Consider the following 20,800-nt stretch of genomic DNA (forward strand, 5'->3'; position numbering starts at 1 on the left):
TTTAAGATTTGAGTTACTTTTCCCTTTTAAGGAGGTGGTATATGCAATTTTTCAACCAGAGTATAATGTGGCAATTATAAAAGAAAAATCATTCCTAGTCATTTTTCTCTGTCAACTTTAGTATCTTCTGACTGTCATTCACACTGTTTGAGCTAGGAAGAGAACCTAGAGAAGTGAAATTAATTATTTTTCTGTTTCTAAGTAAATATATTAACATCACTTTTATCAATTATTATTTTACTTTGTGAAATAATAACATCATATATTAATATAATGCTTTTACCATATGTTTTTATGTCTTTAATGCAATTTTTATAGTTTTCTGTTGCTTTGCATTTGCAGGCTGTCTACACAGAACATTTTGGAAAACCAACAGAAAATAGTAGTGATGAAGTAGAAGAACAAACTGAGAATTTTTCACAAAATCCTGAAATTCCTATGTTTTTAAGAACTGAAGCTGTGAAAACACCTGAATCATTGGAGAAAATACAGTTTCCTAAGACCCCAACATTTGAAATGTGGGATATTTTAGCAATCATAATAAAATTATCTATTTTGGGTTATAGAAATAATTGATAGGAATTGGAAGATGCCTAAACCTGTAATCTTAACAAGTCTTTATTATGGAGTCATTTTGAACATATATATAGTAAATTAAGGGTGATAGAAATAGTGACTATTTTTTTTGAGAGAAGATTTATTTTGAAGAGTCATTAAGAGATGGAGAAACAGCCCTGGGCTGGGCAGAAGCCTGGAGCGAGGTGTTTGTTCTGGGTCTCCCACGCGGGTGGCAGGGACCCAAGCACTCGTGCCATCTGCTGCTTTCCCCAGGCACTAGCATGGACCCAAGTCAGAAGTGGAGCAGCTAGGATCAAACCAGCACTCCTCTGGGCTGCCAGTGTTATAGGGGCAGCTTTACCTCCTATGCCACAACACTGGCCACCTTCAGTGTCTTAGAATAGCTAGTCATGTCTAAGCATCAATATAAAGTCTGACAGTGTGTTCTTAGGGTACATGATTCATAATTATCCCAAAATTCACTTTTCTACTTTATTAACTTTTTTGTCTACCCCAAATCACCGTTTCTCCATAGGTTTGCTACTTCCTACATTTTCCTACTTAGTTAATTCCCTTCTCTATGTTATTATTAAAGTTCTTATCAGTCTGTGTGATTAACAGTAAATTTTTAGCAAGTTTGATGACTTATTTATTTTCTCTGTAACAGAAACAGGAACGCAATACCTGAAGATCAAACACAAAAGGAATCCCCTGGATTTTCTTTTCTTATGAGTTACACTTCTCAATCACCTGGATTGAATTTATTTGATTCTTCCATATTTGATTCAGAAATCTCATCAGATCAGGTAACATGATACATTAAAGTTTATTTCTAAAAACTGTTTACTGTAACTTTGAGTAATTTTAGTGGTTTAATATCAAACTGGTCTGGGGAACAATAATAAAAAGGCATTATTTTAGAAGTTTGGAGTATTGGTAGTGTAGTAAAGAATACCCCAAATTGACATCAATACAAGAAGAATCTTTGGGTAGGGTTTTTATTTTTATCATTTTTAATTTTTAAAAGATTTATTTTACTTGAAAGAAAGGAAGAGTGACAAAGATATCTTCCATCCACTGGTTCACTTCCCTAATGGCTACAATAGACAGAGCTTGGCAGGCCGGAAGCTAGGAGCCAGGAGCTTCTTTTGGGTCTCTAGCGTGGGTGTAGAGACCCAAAGATCAAAGTAATCATGAGATGAATAAGAAAATATTTCTTAAAAAATAGTGAAAATTCCATGGAGCAAAGAATCAAGTATTGATTTGCAAATTGTTTACTGTCTAAGACAGCAGCATCCCACGTGGGAATGCCTGGGTTAAGCCCCAGCTCTTCTGCTTCCAATCCAGCTTCCTGTTAAGTATACTCTGAGAGGCAGCAGATGCTGGTATTTGGGTCTCGGGGCACCCATGTTGGAGACACAGATTTAGCTTCTGGCTCTAGGCCATAATTTTTGAACTTTTGTAGTTAAAATTTTGAAGCTTTTTCTGGCCCACCCTGGCTATTGTGGGTATGTGAGCAGTGGATTGAAGACTTCTCTTTGCTTTTCTGCCTCCCAAATAAAATGAAAAAATAATTTTAAACTTGTAGGACGTTGCTAAAACCAGAACAAAATGGTGGCTTTAAATATTTTTGTTAATGATTGAAATAATTAATAGAAAAGAAGAAAGATCTTAAATCTGTGACCTGAAATTCTGTCATGAGATGTTGGAAAAGCAGCAGCAAAATAAATTCAAAGTAAGTAGAAAATTATAATGATAGGGACAGAAAGAAAGAGATGAAAGATAAGTGTGAAAGAAAATCAATAAAAACAAAGCTAGGTCTTTGAAGATAATTGAAAAAATTGATAAATTTTTACTAGTTTGTCAAAGAAAAAGGTAATAGCTGTTTATATTAGGAATACATTATAAAACATATAATATGTAAATACGTTTCATATTATATATTGATAATATAATAATACATTTATTAGAATATATTATAAATTTTGTGAAATATGTTGGGACAGAAAACATCCTGTTAACCTAAACAAAACAGTGTGGTAATTGGACTTTTATTTTGAAATGTATTTATTCTCAAGACATTTTATAAAAATACACTATGCATACTAAAAAATGTATATAAATATATACAGATCAGTTAGGATATTTTTGTCACTTGATCTTACTCATAGCCAACACCCAAATAAGGAACAAAACATTAATATCTCAAGAATCTTCACCATTCGCTCCTCGTAATTCCTCTGTTTTTCAGCATGTGTATTGAGAGTATATTGTTATTTACATGATATGACTCAGTAAAGAAATATAAAAATTCATAACTGCCAAATGAGTTGACATCCATACAATTTTTATCCTCTGTATATTGACTTACTTCACTTAGCACAATCATCTCCAGTTTTATACATTTTATTGCAAATTTCAGGATTTCATTTTTTTATGGCTGAGCAATATTCCTTCACATTTATATATACTACATTTCCTTTATTCAGTCATCAGTTGATGGACATCAAGGTTGATTCTGTATTTTAGCTGTTATGAATTGAGCTGCTATAAACACAGGAATGCAGGTAACTGTATTGTTAGCTGATTTAGTTTCCTTTAGCTCTATTCCCAGGAATGGGATAGGTACAGTGTATGGTAGGCAGGTCTAGTTTTAGTTTCTGGAGGAATCTCATACTGAATCCCATAATGATGACACCAGTTTATGTTCCCCTCAGCAGTATTAGAGTACCTTTTTCTCCACATCCGTCCCAGCATTGGTTGTTTTCTTGATTTGTGAGTGACAGCCATTTTAACTGGGGTAACGTGATACCTCATTGTGGTTTCTATGTGTATTTTGCTTATGTCAATGATTTTGAACAGTTTTTCATTTGTCCATTGGCCATTTTTCTTCATCCTTTGCAAGATGTCTATTCGTATCTTTGCCCATCTTTAACGGAACTGTTTTATTGTTGCAGTTTCTTGAGCTCCTTATAAATTCTGAATGTTAATCCCTTATCAAATGAAAAGTTTGCAAATATTTTCTCCCGTTCTGTCAGCTGCCTCTACTTTTTTGATTATGTCTCTTGCTCTACGGAAGCATCTTAGCTTGATGTGTCCCATTTGTCTGTTTATACTTTTGGGATTGTATCCAAGAAGTCTTTGCATAGGCCAATGTCTTGCAGCATTTTTTCCTCTGGTATTTGGACAGTTTCACGTCTCAGGTTTAAATTGTTAATCCATTGTGAATTGATTTTTGTATAAGGTGCAAGATAGGGATCTTGTGTCAATTTCTGCGTATTAAAATACAATTTTCCCAGCACCATTTGTTGCAGAGACAGTTCTTTCTCCCACAAGTGATTCTAACTCTTTGGTCGAATATTACTTAGTTGTACATATGTAGATTGATTTCTGGGATTTTTGTTCTGGTCTGTTGGTTTCAATGTCTGTTTTTCTGCCAGCTGTTTTGATTTTTTTTAAAGATTTATTTTTATTACAAAGATATACAGAGAGGAGGAGAGACAGAGAAGAAGATCTTCCGTCCTATGTTTCACTCCCCAAATGAGCTGCAACGGGCCGGTGCTGCGCCGATCCAATACCGGAAGCTAGGAACCTCTTCCTGGTCTCCCACACGGGTGCAGGGTCCCAAATCCTTGGGCCATCCTCAACTGCTTTCCCAGGCCACAAGCAGGGAGCTGGATGGGAAGTGGAGCTGCCGGGATTAGAACGGGCGCCCATATGGGATCTCAGGGCGTTCAAGGCGAGGACTTTAGCCGCTAGGCCACACCGCTGGGCCCAGCTGTTTTGATTTTAACAGCACTGTGTTATGTATTGAAATCTGGTATTGCGATTCCTCATACTTTGTGTTGTTTAAGATTGCTTTGATTATATTCTTTTGTGGTTTCATATTTATTTTAGTTTTTTTCCCCAATTTTGTAAAGACTTTCCTTGGGATTTTGATTGGGATCACATTGAATCTGTACATTTTTAAGAAATAGAGTGGACATTTGATGATTTTAATGCTTCCAATCCAGGAATATAGAAGATTTTTCGTTTTTGTGTATGTCTTCTATTTCTTTCATTAACATTTTGCAGTTTTCTTTGTAGAGCGCTCTCGTATTCTTGATGTAATTTATCTCAAGTTATTTAAATTTTTAACAGTTACTGTGAATGGTACTAATCTTGCAAGTTGTTTCTCAGAACATTGTTAGTGTGTAAGAATCCTACTGACTTGTGTGCGTTGATTTTTTTATCCTGCAACTGTACCTCTTTATTCTCTTTTTTTATCAGTAATCTCTTAGTAGAGTGCTTTGGGTTCTCCTATATAAAGCTCATGTCTTATGCAAAGCAAGGATAATTTGATTTCTTTTTCTTGTCTTATGGCTATGGCTAAAATCACTGGAACTACACTGAGGAAAAATGGTGAGTGGGCATCCTTGTCTAGTTCTAGATCTTGTTAGGAATGTTGCCAGCCTTCCCCCGTTCAGTCCGATGAAACCGTAAACTGGTAACACATTGCCTTGAATGTGTTGAGGTATATTCTTTTTACGCACAAATTTTAAAAGATTTTTATTATGAAAGTATATTGTTGCCAAATGCTTTCTCTGCAGCTATTGAGATAATCATATGATTTTCATCTTTCCCTTCCATTCTCTTCCCTTCCTTTCGTTCCCCTGCCCGCCCTCCTCTCCTCTTCTCCCTCATCTCCTCTCCTTTTTTATTTTACTTGTGATGTGTCATGTTTATTGACTTAATGTCTTTTCTAGTTTGGGAATTCAGGTAATGCTGGCCTCATAGAATGAGTTTGGAAGGCTTTCCTCTCTTTCAGTAGTTTTGGAACTACTGAAGCAATAAATTCATCTGAATCTGGGAATTTCTGTGTTGGGAGGTTCTTTGTTCCTGAACCAATCCCTGGGTTCCTGGTCCATTTAGGTTTTCTGTGCCTTCATGACTCAATTTTAGTAAATCATGTCTGTCCAGAAATCTGTCCATTTTTTTTTAGATTTTTCCCACTCTTCACACATAGCTGTTTGTAATAATTCCTAATTAATCATTGTATTTCTGCAGTATCAGTTGTAACTTCTCCTTTTTCAACTCTGATTTTATTAACTTGGGTCTTCTCCCTTTGTTAGTGGGGACAGTAATTTATCAATTTTGTTTATTTTTCAAAAAATCAGCTCTGCATTTCATGGATGTTGTGTAAAGCTTTTTAAAAATTGTTTTGTTTATTTCTTCTCTAGTTTTAGTATTTGTCTATTTATTTTGAAAGTCACAATTAGAGGGAGAGACAGAAGCTGGCACAAGGGCACACACTTGTGCACAGAGTCCTTCATCGTGCTGGTTCACTACCCACATGGCTGCAAAGGCATGGCTGAACCAGGCAGAAGCCAGAAGCCAGATACTTGTAAATGGGTCTTCTAGCTGAGTGGCGGGGGCCACACCTGAACCACCTTCCACTGCTTTCCCCAGACCCTTAGCAGGGAGCTAGATCAGAAGTGAAGCAGTCAGGACACAAGCTAGTTATGTTTGTCCTAAATATCCTTTGTTCTGTTATTAGGAGAATTTTGCCTTCACATTTTTTCTTTTTTTTAAGATTTTCTATTTTTATTGCAAAGTCAGATATATGGAGAGGAGTAGAGACAGAGAGGAAAATGAAGCAAAATTCTTCCACAGTAAAGAAAAGCTCAAAAAACATGCCTCTTCCAAACCTGCCTTACAGCGGATACTTAAAGATGTTCTCTTGAAAGAGAAGAATAGCACCCACCAAAACCAAAGGCAAATGTGAAAAACATGCGAATGAAATATCAATAAGCAAAAAAATCTTCATTAGAGACTCGGACAAAGTCTATTTGGTGGATAATTCACTGAACAAGAAATTCAAATGACTTATGTGAGAAAAAACCTTTCCTTGTAATTATCAAAGATATGTAACATGCATTAAAATGTTTATTCAGGTACAATTTTATATTAGAAAGAGTTGAAACAACCTAAATATTCAAAATAAGAGATCTGCTGAAAATGTTTGGTTTGTCTGCGTGAGAGAATATTACACTGCTATAAAGGATCAGGTTTCAGAATAAAATCAGAAAATGTTGACAGTGCAATATTAGTAGAATAAAAGCAATACTGGAAACTGCTGTTGTGATCCTATTTTTAAATTTGTTTTCATTTTTCTTTCATCTACTGGTTCACTCCCCAATGTCCTCAACAGGCAGGCCTGGGTCAGGCAAGAATCAGGACCCCAGAACTCAGTGTTGGTTTCCCATAAGGGTATATAGGAGCTCAAGTACTTAAGTCATCACCTCCTGCCTCTTAGGGTGCACATTAGCAAGAAGTAGAATCAGGAAGATAGGTGTCACTTGAGCCTAGGCATTCTGATAGAGTATGTGGGCATCTCAACCCGTATCTTAACCGTTGTGCTTAGCATCCAGTCCTTTCCTCCATTTTTAAAAAGTCCATATTACTGAGGTAGCAACAAAATTGATATTAACTGGTATGAATCAACTTCCTATTACTGTTTTTTTCGTTTGTTAAAGATTTATTTACTTATTTGAAAGGCAATGTTACAGAAAAAGAGAATGTTTTCATTTGCTGTTGTACTCTCTTAATGGCTGGAATGGCTAGAGGTGGACCAGGACAAAGCCAGGAGCCCCGAACTCCATCTGGGTCTCCCGTGTGGGTTGCAGGGGCCCAGTAGGTACACCATCTCTGCTGCCCGTCACAAGTTCATTAGCTGGAAGTCAGATTGTAGTGGAGCAGCAGGACTCTAACCAGGGCTCGCTCAGGATGCCGGCATTGTAAGTACAGCTCAGATCACTGTTAGAGACACACTATTACGTTCACAGGAAGGTTTGTTAATTTTTTCTGAAGAACAGCAAAAAGATTAATGGAATCTTAGACTAAGATTCAAAAGTACAAGCTAAACTTAGCACAGTGTATATTTTCATATTTTCTTTATCGCCTGAAATCATATCTATGGCCCTGTGTTAGTATAAGTAAATAACAGGTTTTGAAGACAGATCTAGTTTTTAGTACATAGATGCTATTTAGAAAGCTGGCATTATGCGGACTCTAATTCTAAGCTATAGATTCAAATATGAACATGATATGCGTATATATGTGTACACATGTAGTGTTGTCCGGATTGCTTAAGTAATATTTTGTGGTAATTATTTTCCAGTTTAATGAACATTATTCTGCAGGAAATCTAAATCCTGTTTCATCACAACAAGAAATTGGTAAGTAATTTGAAGTTTGCTACATATGAAAGCATGTTAATATTTCTGATTAGTATTTAGTTTGTTTCTGAGTTTCTTTGGTATTTTTTTTTGTTCAAAAATTATCAATAATTGTACACCATTCATTGTTCTTATAAAGCAATTTAACTTCTTATATTCCTTCTTTACCAAAACTTGCTTTTCTTTTTTTTCAAAACTTGCTTTTCTAAATATTGCTAATTGTATTTCAATTTATAAAATAAATATGCCCACATTTCCTCACCCACTTAGAATGAAATCCACTCAGTGGGTCACAAATATGCACACACATTCCCTTACCCGATTGTATTTCTTTGTCTTTTAAGACCAGGGTCTTTGTTACAAAACTTATTTCTCTCTTCAACTTCCCATTCTGAAAATAAGCTTCCCTCACTTTTTAAAATAGTTTTTTAATACTTTAAAAATATTCTGCATTCTGTGATTAGTTATTTATGAATATATCATCATAGATGCTTTCTTTGAGGGCACAAACTCAGTTTTATTCACCTCTGAGTTCTCCACACACTTAGAATCACCATCTTGCATAGTCATGTAAAATTTTATTTTTGATGAGCATACAGGTTACTTAATGATTTCAGATGAAGTCTGAAACCTGAGATTAAGAAACAAAATCAGCTGATTTGCTCAGAAAGATTCAGGATCTTCGTTCTTTTTGCATCCATGTCTACCTTACAGCTATGTTCGTTCAAGTCTTAGGGATGGCTGCTGATGTCAGTGTAAATGTAAAATGAGAAAGGGAGAATGTGTGAAAATCTACCCGTTTATTGCTGTTTGGTCCAGCTCTAGTTAGGGTGAAGTAAGTGAGATTGTTTAGAAATACATAAACATTTCAAAGCGACACAGAGTCATTTCCTTTGCTTAATGTTGTATAGGTTGATTCGTTCTCTTGGGAAAAGTATTGATGCTTTAAAAGACTTGTTTTCAAATAAATCTTATTTACCATGGGTTTTTAATTGCTTAATAGTGCATTAAAATTATGATTAAGATGTTTCAATATTTTATAGTTATAGTTTTAAGTAATGTGATTAGTGAAAAGCAGTATTTTTCCTAATGTCAATCCTAGGAGTAATCACCTAAATAATTTTACACATAAAATTTATTTTAACAAATTTTTAGAAAACTATGATCTCTTAGTTATTCTGTCTGTTTACTTAACAATACCATATGCAAGGGCCCTTCAGAAATTCCAGAACCTGCAGGCAACAGAGGTAAACATTGGTTCACCAGTTAGGACACTGTGGGGGATGTTCCTGGATTCAAGCCCTTTCTCCACTTGCGACCAGACCCCTCCTACTGCACAAGCTGTGAGGCAGCCGGTGAAAAACACATCAGCTAGAGTCCTTGTCTCCCACCTGAGAGAGCCTGATTGGGTCCTGGGCTCCTGGTTTCATCTTGGACCTCCCTTGGCTGTCGCAGACATTTGGAGAGTGAGTCAGTGGAAGGAATATCTCTTTTTCTTTCTGTTGCTCTGCCTTTTCAAATAAAACACACTTTTTAAAAAGTAGGTAAGTATGGGCCCAGCGCAATAGCCTAGCAGCTAAAGTCCTCACCTTGAATGCATTGGGATCCCATATAGGGGCACCAGGTCTAATCCTAGCAGCCCCACTTCCCATCCAGCTCCCTGCTTGTGGCCTAGGAAAGCAGTCGAGGATGGCCCAAGGCGTTAGGACCCTGCACGTGTGCGGGAAACCTGGAAGAGGCCCTGGGCTCCTGGCTTAGGATTGGCTCAGCTCCAGCCATTGCGGCCATTTGGGGAGTGAATCAACGCACAGATCTTCCTCTCTGTCTCTCTTCTCTATATATCTTACTTTCCTGTAAAAACAAATCTTTTAAAAAATAGGTAAGTTTATTAAAAGAAACTTATTTTGGTACAAAAATTTTGAAATCATGCAGGTTTATTTTTAAAGATTTGTTTATTTGTTATTGGAAAAGCAGATTTATAGAGAGGAGAGACAGAAAGACCTGCCATCTGCTGGTTCACAACCCAAATGGCCACGGCCAGAGCTGAGCCTGTCCGGGCAGAAGTCAGGAGCCTCTTCAGGTCTCCCACGTGGGTGCAGGGTCCCAAGGCTTTGGGCCATGCTCGACTGCTTTCCCAGGCCACAAGCAGGGAGCTGGATGGGAAGTGGAGCTGCCAGAACTAGAACACTAGAACAGGCACCCATATGGAATCCCGATGTGTTCAAGGCAAGGACTTTAGCTGCTAGGCTGCTGCATCGGACCCCAGGTGCTTTTGGGTGCTGCTGCTTACAGGTGTTAAGATTAGTAGTTAAGCCACTGTGTTGGCCCACATACATAGTTTTTATACAACTTTTCATGAACATTTTGAAAATTCATTGTATAAATCATTTCTGAATTCTTGCACCAAAATAAATGTCTTAATTCAGTTTCCTCTTGAACTTTTTAAAGCATCTTTGTCATAGTTGAATGAGTTCAGCTTCGGTCGATCTCAGATGCATCATGTTTTTGTCTCTGTTCTCGTTGCTGGGGTTGGAGATGAGGCCAGGCTTTCATCACCATTTTGCAGTGCGATAGACTTTTTCCTATTGGTAATTTTTGCTTTTGACTTTCCAGTCCCAGCCTTTCTTCCTCTTATTTAGTGAGTGGAGCTCATAAAGCAATTAAAATCATTTTATTTCTCTGCTTGAAAACAATGTAATTATTTCATATTTCTTACTAAAATCCGTATTTTAAAGTGGGGCATTCATTAATCCACCCAAGCTCATTCGTGTCTGCTGTTTCTCAGTGCTCTTGCCAGTGTGTGTTGACTTCTGTTCCTGCAGTGCTTGCTCTGTGTACTTGATTCTGCGTCTCATATGCTCTTCAGTTAAGGTCTTTACCCTAGCTTGGCCTGTGCTGGTATACTAGTTCTCTTTATGCTTGAGTTCAGATGATTTGAAACGTTTTAGCCTTTCAGATTCTAAAAATGAACACCATCAACAAAAGAGGAATACAGTTAAATGTGTGCTAAACAGCTGAATGATTCAGTATTACTCTGTTGTATGTAAAAGATGTAATTCAGTAAGTAAGTAAATTTTATATAACACGAATGACGTGACATTATAATATTTCTCTTCAGGAAATTTATTTAGGAAACCGGAAGGAGAAGATGCCTTTACATTTTCATTTTCATCAGATACTTCAACTCGTGCATTTGGAGCTAGAAAAGATGATTTTAGTTTTCCATTCTCATTTGAACAGGATCAAAACTCAATACCCTCTTCTTCCTTGAAGGATTTTTCATCTTCCTCTCAAAATGCACCACAGTTTCCTTTTTTTTGATCTAGTTACCAATTTCTTGAATTATTCTACTACTCTGAAATCACCTAGGGCATAAATTTATTACTGAAAATACCAAGATTGTTTTGTCGGTTAAAGCAATAATAGATTAACATAGTTATTTCATTGTTTTAATTTAAATGTTTAAGTAATGAACATTTCACTTTTGTTTAATGGCAGTAGCTGATGATTATTTGATTTTGATTTTGAATTTTAAGCCATATTTGAGAAGAATGTTTGTTATAGAATTTATTGTTTTTCTCTATTCCTTTTTTTGTGAATGCTAACCTTGATTGTCTCTGGTACCTAAGTTTCATGATAGAAGTATTTTAGATGATTTAATAAGAACAGGAGTTCCTTCAGGCGCTCAACATACTTTTTAGTGATAACTACAGAATTAGTGCTGGGGGTATACTTTAGCAACTAAAACATTCTTTTAAGATTACTGTTTTTGGGCCCAGTACAGTGGCTCAACTGGCTAATCTTCCAAATTCAAATGCCAGCATTCCATTTGGGTACTGGTTTGTTCCCACCTCCAATCCAGCTCCCTAACTGTGGTCTGGAAAACCAATGAAAAATGGCCCAAGTCCTTGGGATCCTGCACCCATGATGGAAACCTGAAAGAAGCTCCTGGCTCCTGGCTGCCAACTGGCTCAGCTCCAGCCATTTGGCGAGTGAATCAGCAGATGGAAGGTCTTTCTCTGTCTCACCTTCTCTCTGTAAATCTACTTTCACAATAAAAAATAAATAAAATCCTTAAAATAAAATTACCGTTTTTACTTATGCTTCACTGTGTCTGGATTCAGGGTGATATTCTATTAATAATTTCAAAGAATTTATGTTATTGTCAGTAAACAAAGTCTTTGTTGTTTTATTGGTTAAATCGTAACATTAGCTGTTGTACTAGTATCTTCAATGAAAGAAAATTTAATATGAAAGGATAGAATAACTTCTGAAAACTGTATTGCTCTGAGTGGTGATCCCATTAGTGCATTTTTTTTTCCTTAAATATCTTTTTGGAAAACATTTGTTTCTTCAACAAAACAATTCATTATTATATTTTATATTTTTGTTGATTATCTTAAATGAAGACATTTAACGTGATAAAATTATGTAAACATGTTGCTCAATATCTTTGTTAATTTTTAGTTGTATTGAGTTATCAAGTAATAAAGAATATGACTATATTTTGTTGTGTGACCACTGATAGAGTTTAAGCCTCACCTCCTTTTTTTCATCTGCTCTCCCATATCTGGTAAAACTGCTTGCTCCCTGTGTCTCCAGCAGGAAGTTCCAGTCATGTATGGAAACTGTTTCCCCCCACATCCCTGTCCCACCGTTTAATCCCCAAAATCACTCTCCTTTCTCTGCTTTCTCAAACCATTTTCAGGCTACATGCCCTGTTCTTCCCAGAAAGCCTGTTTATGTGAGCTGAGTATCTTTATATTCTATTTGGGATATTTGTGGCATTATTAGTCTCAATATGGAGACCCATCCTGCTTCTTTAGAGTGTCTAAGCATGTCACAATTGTATTAAATTAGCCTTTCCAGAGACTTTAAGATGAATATAATGATGAAATTTAAGAAAACTTCACTCAGTCTTTCAGCTGGCTGAAAGACAAAATTTACAGATAAGAAGATGGAATTTTTGTATAAGGTTTTAATTTAAGTATTAATCACTAAATTGATAGTTTTGATATGGTAAGTACATTGAAAATGAGGAAAAATGCTGAATTTTATGTATGTGTTGTTCATTAAGAAATCCAAACTGGTTTTAGCCTTGAGATTTCCAGTGGTTCCATAATTAACTTTTACTTTAGTAATGTCCAGAAGCACCATTATGGTTATCATGTGCCAGTAAGTAAGATAAAATGCGCATTTAAAAAGTATTTTCAGGGGCCTGGTGCTGTTCCATAGCAGGTGAAGCCTCCACCTGTGGCACCAGCATTCCTTATGGGTGCCAGTGGGAGTCCTTTCTGCTCCACTCTGAGTGCAGCTCCCTGCCAGTGCACCTGGGAACGCAGCGGAGCTTGGCCAGAGCCGTGGGCGGCTGAGGCCAGTGGGAGACTCACAAGTTCTTGGCTCAGCCCAGCTTTGGCTCTTGTGGCAGACTGGGGAGTAAGCAGTGGGTGTAAGAGCTTTCTGCTTGTCTCTCTTTAATTCTTTCAAATAATTAGATCCTTTTAAAAGTTATTTACACTACACACGATACCTGACAAAATCTTCCATTCAAGGCAGTTATCTCTGTTAGAATCTAGGAAATAACATAAGCACTTTACAATTTGATAGTTTTAATTAAATTCTAAACTGAGTCTAAGCTAGAAAGGAGACCAAGTGCCATTCAATTAAGAAAGGTCACCTTTGATTGAAAAGCCTAGGAAAAATTTCAATTACAGTTTAAAGGTATGGAGATTGTAAAATTGAATCGGATTGGCATCTTTTCAGTTTCATATTTTTAAATTTATTTATTATTTTATGATGCAGTTCCATAGGCTCCCTCCTCCCCAAACCTCCACCTCCCCCCGATTTCCCACCTCCCCCCCGGTTTCCCACCTCCCCCCGATTTCCCACCTCTCCCCGTAAGGCGCCATTCACAGGCTGTTTTGGAGAAAAGGGAACGTTTCAGTCTCTGACATGGCACATAATGCTTGTGCACTTTGGGTCAATTATTGTCTCTTAAAATATTCGAAGCAGTATCTTCCAAAGTTACTCATGCTAGGGCCTCTCCTGTGCCCCCGTTAGTATGATTATATCATTTACTTATCGTCTAGTTAGATTCATTTCTGGGTATTTACATTCCTTCTTGAGTTAAAATTCCTGCTCAGTGTTTAAAATTTTGGATTACAGTAAAATTCCTTCTTTGTGATTTCTGCAGTTCTAGAGTGTGGGTTTGATAAACAGTTGTACGTACATCCCGCCTTACCACACAGAATTGTTCCACACCAAACTCCCTAGCCATCAACCCACTTCTCTGAATCCCAGCGTCTGAAAACCACGGATCTGCTTTCTGCCCCCAACTTTGGTCTTTCCCAACATGTTGTATAGATAGAAACCTACAATAGATAGGCCTTGTGATCTGGCATCTTTCACTTAGCAAAATGCTTCTGTGTGTACTTCTTGTCATTCCTTTTTGTTGCTAGGTATTCCATGGTAAGCATGTAATACAGTTTGTTAACCTGTTCACAGAAAAAAAAAGTATTTTATTAGCTTTTCAGTGAATTTTGGTGATCATGAATAAAAATCTTTCATATTTAGGTTTTTGTGTTACAAGCAATGACCCTTGACTGAGTAGCTTATAAACAGCAAACATTTCTCATGGTTTCGGAACGTGGGAATTCTCAGATCCAGGCACTGGGAGGTTGGGTGTCTAGTGGGAGGGGCCTTCTGGTTCATGGGCCGTGCCTTTGCTGGGTGTCTTCACATGACACAGGGAGCCCTACTCAGGCCTCTTTAATAATCACTAGGAGTAGGATTTTGCACTGTGTAAAAAGTGTAACACTTTGTAAGACATTACCCTATTGTTTTTCAAAGTGATTGTACCCTCCATCTTGCATCCTGACCAGCAATGTATGAGCGTTCCAGTTGCTTCAAAACTTGGCAACTTCAGTTTTACCAGTTAAATATATTTAGCTACTCTAGTAGATATGAAGTGACATATCACTGAAGTTTTAACCTGTGTCTATCATGTTTAATGACATTAAGCATCATTCCATATGCTTGTTTGACATCTGAGTATCTGTTAATTTTTTTAAAGGAGCTGTTTATCATTGATTTGTACCAATTCTTTGTATAGTGTTGGCCTCTGTTAGATATGTGATTTGCAAAGGTTTTTCTTCCCAGGAGTGGTTCAGTGCTTTAGTTTATTAACAATTTCTTTCACAGAGCAAATGTTTTAAATGTTAATAAAGCAGTCTGTCATTGAGTTAGGCTTTGGTGTCATGTCTGGAAACTGCAAAACCCAAGATCGAATGTATGTTTTTCTATGGTGTCCTTTAAAAGTTTTAGAGTTTCACATTTAAGTCTGTGATCCTTTTCATGTTAATTATTGCCTAATATATGCAGTATGTATAAATGGGATTTTTTTGCACCATTTCTTCAAAAGATTACCCCTTTCAATGGAATTACCTTAAACCTCCGGCAAAAAAAATTTTTTTTGATCATATTATTTTGATCATACTGTTTTGATCATAGTATTATTTTGATCATAGTATTTTTGGGCTGTATCATGTTTCATTGAGTTAAATGTCTGTTCTTTAACCAATACTACCTTGAGTACTGTAGCTTTACAATAACCCTGAAACTGGATAGAGTGATTATTTATAAAAATGTATTTTTAGTAAACCATTATGAAAAACAAGATTCAAGTTCCACAAAAATTAAAATTGCTATATGATCCAATAATTCATTTTATAGCCAAAAGAAATTAAATCAATATGTCAGCGAGGTCTATACCCCCACATTTGTCGCAACATTATTCACAACAGCCGAGGCACAGAATCCACCTTAGCGTACATTAGCTGAGTGGATAAAGGAAGTATGGTATATATATACACAACAGAATGGTATTCACCCTTTTGGTGACCGGAAAATAGGAAGGTGAACTTTCATTATCTGAGTAGATGCTGGAATTTCAGGCAGCTGAGTAGGTAGAGAGCTTTCCTAACTACCAGACCAGAGTGTACTTGCAATTTTGGAATGCTAGTATTTTCACTTTTAAAGTGAAAATTGATGTTTTGAATGAACAAGTGATATACAATTTCAAGATGGTGAACCTGGCATGTTGATGCCAGCTGCTACCAGGTAACTTGCCTTAGAGGCTGGACGGCTCATTGAAACGCATTTCCTTTGCCTTGCTTTCTGCAAAGTCGACACAAGTCACATGCAATCACATCCATCTCCCTCTGCACAGGCTTGTCCTAATGTTCTCTGACTTGCACTCGGGTTGTTTGCAGCTCAGCAGCTCTGCTTCTAAACACATCACTTTTTATTTTTATAAAGCATCTTTAACACCATCATAGAATACATATTTAACCCTGCCAGTTGAAAAAATGAAAACTGAAACATTGTTGCATATAATTAGGTTCAACTATATTACAAAACACGTGTATATGTCAAGATCACAGTGAGTTACCAAAATATTAACAGAAAGTTTATTCAGTGTAATTAAGCTACTCTTTTCATGCTTGCTTTTAGTTTTTCCAATATAAACCACACATTAAATGATATGCTTGTCTAAGGATTAGAATTCTTAGGTGTGATGTTAATTTACTCACGGTAGAATGTTCTTATTAGAAATTACTTACTTGCAACTTTTTCATTTTTTGAGTATTTATTTTTTTGGAGTCTGTACTGTGGTGCAGTGGGTAAAACTGCCACCTGCAGTGCTGACATCCCAAATGGGCATTGGTTCAGGTCCCAGCTGCTCCATTGCTTATACAGCTCCCTGCTAATGTGCTTGGGAAAGTAGTGGAGGACGGCCCAAGTACATGTGGGACACCTGGATGAAGTTCCTGGCTCCCAGCTTCAACTGACATAATCCTGGCTATTGTCATCTGGGAAGTGAACCAGTGAATATTCATTCTCTCTATCTCTCTCTCTCTCTCTCTCTCTCTCTCTCTCTGTATCCTATCTGTCTGTCTCTCCTTTCCTCCCTCTCTCTCTGACTTTTCCCTCTCCTCCTATAACTCTTTCAAATAAATAAATCATTTAAAAACTTTATTCATTCAGGTCCAGTGGTAGTTCCACTGCTAAAGACTTCGCCTTGAATGTGCTGGGATCCCATATGGGCGCTGGTTCCAATCACGGCAGCCCCGCTTCCCATTCACCTCCTGTGGCCTGGGAAAGCAGTTGAGGACGGCCCAAAGCCTTGGGACCCTGCACCCACGTGGGAGACCCGGAAGAGACTCTGGGCTCCTGGCTTCGGATTGGTGCAACTCCAGCCATTGCGGCCACTTGTGAAATGAATCAACAGACGGAAGATCTTCCTCTCTGTCTCTCCTCCTCTCTGTACATCTGACTTTGTAATAAAATAAATAAATCTTAAAAAAACAAACCTTTATTCATTCATTCTATCGGAAAAAGAGGAGGACAGAGACCTTCATGCCCTGGTTCAAGGCCCAGATGCCCACGACAGGACTGACCCAGCCCGAAGTCCGGGTTTGGGCCTCAGTCCAGGCCGCCTACTTGGGGAACAGAGGAACAACTACTTGAGTCATCGCTGCCACTGAGACTGGGAATGGACAACGAGCGCGAACCCAGGAACTCTGATACCGGAAGTGGCATTTCAGAAACTGCTTTCCCAAGTGCCCACCCTTGCAGTTTATTATTTTTTATTACTCATGTATATTGGTTCTTTACTGTGATCCAGTTGTGTAGGTATAGGAGTCCTTCCTCTCTCCTCCCCTTTTCCCTTCCTTCCATTTTCCCCTGGATTATCACAGAAGCATAATTTCTCAGGAACAGTTACAAGTTTAACTTTCGGCTATTTAGATGTATCATGACATGGTAGGTATAGACAAAGGTGGGAAATCGGGTATCATACTGTACAGAGGTATTTTCATGTTTCAAAAAAGGAGTCTGACTTTTATTCAGAAACAGATGCATCCTGCAATGTAATTTTACCTCGCAGTATGCAAGTATCCATCATACAGTTCATCTGTGAGAATATCAGAATATAGTTCATTACCTGGATCCATTGATCTTGTTCTTTACACAAAGGTCACATCGGAGAGAATATGTTGTATTTGTCCTTTGGGGATTGGCTTATTTCACTAAGCCTAAGATCCTCACCTGTCACCTTATCAACTCTAAATGAATCAAGGACCTGAATCTGCACCCCGACATCATCAAGTTACTGGAGGAAAACTATAAGACATGAGCACAGCCGAAGATTTATTAGAAAAGTCACCAAAAGCACAAGCAAATAAACAGCCGAAACAAAACGTGGGACTCCATCGAACCAAAAAGCTGTACAGCAAAGGAAATGATCAACCAAGCAAAGACGCAACCAAAACATCGGGAGAAAATCTTTGCACACTACACCACCACCAACAGGGGGCTAATATCCACGAGCTACGAAGAGCTCCACACACTTGACATCAGCAGAACAACAACCCTGTGAAGAACTGAGCGAAGGACATGAGCAGATATTTTTCAAAAGAAATTCAGATGGCTGATAGACACACGAACAATGTTCAGGTTTACCAGCTATCAGGAAAATGCAAATAAAAGCCACTTCAGGGTTCGCTCTACTCCAGTGCCTATGGCCTACAAACAGACATCAACAGAACACAACCCTTGGTGAGGACGCAGGGGGAAAACTCCATACTCCACTGTTGATGTGGGGTAGACTAGTGCAATTTACTTTCAAATGACATTTCTTTTGGCTACATTTCTTTTGATTATTTAATTTTTCTTCAGTTTATCATAAAATAGACATCAAATAAAGTTTTACAGTCTTAGCCACAATAATGCCCACTTACCTGTGTTCTTTTTTTTTTTTCTGCATTTTCAGTTATTCATGATGAACTCAACCCAAAAATGTTACACGAAACCTTACAGAAACAAGCACCGCATGGACCTGAGGTGATGTGGCCTCCACACCCACTGCTCCTCTGGTCAGCCCACGGCAGTCCTGCTCTGCCTGCCCTCCTGTGGTGGTCAGCCCACGGCAGTCCTGCTCTGCCTGCCCTCCTGTGGTGGTCAGCCTGCAGCAGTCCTGCTCCGCCCGCCTGGACCAGGTGCCATTCTGCCATCAGCATCCCCATGCTGTGGACATTACCTTGCCATTTGTCACTTATTAGCCATTTTAGGGAGAGAAAGACTACACTCACATAACTTCTTCCATTGTATATTATGATAGTCCTGTTTATGGTAAATTTGTATTCATCTCTTCCTTAATTTGTAAATTATATTTTATCATATGTATATAGGACAAAAACACATAAGACAAACATATGAGTTTGGTGTGGTCCTTGATTTCAGGAATACCCTGGGGGCCTAGGAATGTATCCCCTGAAGATATGGGCTGATTACTGCATTACGGATTAAACATCCGTAGTGTGGTACAGCCATAACCACCATCACTCTCCATAACTGTTCATCATGTGCAGCTGAAACTCCATTCCCATCAAGCCTCTGGCAATACCGTTTGACTTCCAATCTCGGATTTTCACTGCTCTAAGTATCTCATATCTTACAGGATGTAGCTATGTTTTTGTTTTTGTGACTGATTTATTTCATTTAGCATGATGTCTTCCAGGTTCACCCATCTTGTGGCATATGTCAGAATTCCCTTCCTTTTTATAAGATTTTATTTAGAAAGTCAGAGTTAGAGAGAGAGAGACTCAGAGAGACTTTTCATCCAAATGGCTAGCAGTGGGCCGGACTGCTGTCAGGAGCCTCCACCACTGGGGCTCATGGACCCGATACCCACCATGTAGGTAGACCCTAGAACCTGGACCAGGAGACCCAGGGTCTTTCGGCCCCCCACCCCTGGGATTCACAGACCCTGGACCCACCATCTCCAGACTGGCATGGCTCATCTTCCCTTGGCATCCAGCAGTGGGCAATTCTGCAGAGTGAGGCATCAGTCCTGGCCCAGTACCAGTGGGTGCTGGAGTTTAGCCCAGCCCGACCCTCCCTAGACTCAGGACACAACTGTGCCGAGTGAGATTGAAGCTATGTTCAGCCCAGGACAAAGCACCGATTCTGGCACTCAGGTTTACCGATGGGAATTCCAGCCCAGCTGGGGAGTCCCTTTTGCTCCCCAACCAGGCCTATTCCCAGCCACAGTACTTGCATGTGCCAATGGAAATTGCTGTTTCATGTGGGTGAGCCCACATATTATTGCCTGGTAGATTCTACCACCAGACCTGATTCACTTATGTATTTGTTGACTTCATGGCCCAGACTCACAGAACCTGTTCCCTTATCTGACACTCTCTGGTGGGTTCCATGCTGTAGCCTTTCAAGTAAAGTTGCCTTGGCCATGCAAGTTCCACAGAAATCATTCCTCACCTGCACCTGACCCCTAAGGCCCTTGCTGATCCCCAACTGTGCCATCTCTAAGACTCCCTGTAAGCCCCAATACCCCAAGATCCCAGAGCGCATTGCCGGGTGGTCTGTAGGCTTCGTGGTGGTGGGTGGTGGGTGCAGCCAATGTTCTGCCTCTGCCCAGATCCTCCCACAGTAATTACACTATTCCTCAGGCCCCGGGACAAGCTCAAAATTTGCCCACTGCCTGGCAGCGGTGACTGGAGCTAGAGTCTCACGCATTGAGCCTGGCTTGGTCTGGGTCCTTCCAGCTGTCGCCGCGTGGCTGGAAGAGTCTCTGACCTGCGTGGAGAGAGAGAATACTTTCTTTGCTTTACTCTCCAAATGCCTGAAACTCAATGTGAGTCTTCCACATTTGGTGCAAGAAACCAGTTACTTGCGTCACCACCTCTCACTTCCCAGGGAGTGCATGAGTGGGAAACTAGAATCAGGGTAAAGCTTCACATTAAACCTAGCTACTCTGATATCGAATGCCAACATGTGTTAGGAGCCACAGATTTTCGGGCCTTAGACTTGGCAGACCTGACAGCCTGCTGCATTGCAAAGCCTGCCTTGGGCAAACAGGACCACAGCAAGCAGGATATTATGACTAGAACATCCCGTGCAAAGCAAGCGGAACAGAACCTCCACCCTTGTTCCTGTTCAAATAATTA

General features: G+C 38.7%; 1 protein-coding gene across 1 annotated transcript in view; it reads left to right on the forward strand.

The window, feature by feature from the left end:
• C26H14orf39 (chromosome 26 C14orf39 homolog) overlaps positions 1-11,338 on the forward strand; it is a 33,937-nt gene extending 22,599 nt beyond the window's left edge. The window contains exons 14-17 of the mRNA XM_058655348.1: positions 343-518; positions 1,226-1,364; positions 7,718-7,775; positions 10,894-11,338. Coding sequence (XP_058511331.1) covers positions 343-518; positions 1,226-1,364; positions 7,718-7,775; positions 10,894-11,096 — 576 coding nt within the window. The 3' untranslated portion in view covers positions 11,097-11,338. The remainder of the gene's footprint in view (positions 1-342; positions 519-1,225; positions 1,365-7,717; positions 7,776-10,893) is intronic.
• Positions 11,339-20,800: the final 9,462 nt, after the last annotated feature.

The sequence above is a fragment of the Ochotona princeps genome, chromosome 26 (genome assembly GCF_030435755.1).
Source record: "Ochotona princeps isolate mOchPri1 chromosome 26, mOchPri1.hap1, whole genome shotgun sequence".
NCBI classification, from domain to species: domain Eukaryota; kingdom Metazoa; phylum Chordata; class Mammalia; order Lagomorpha; family Ochotonidae; genus Ochotona; species Ochotona princeps.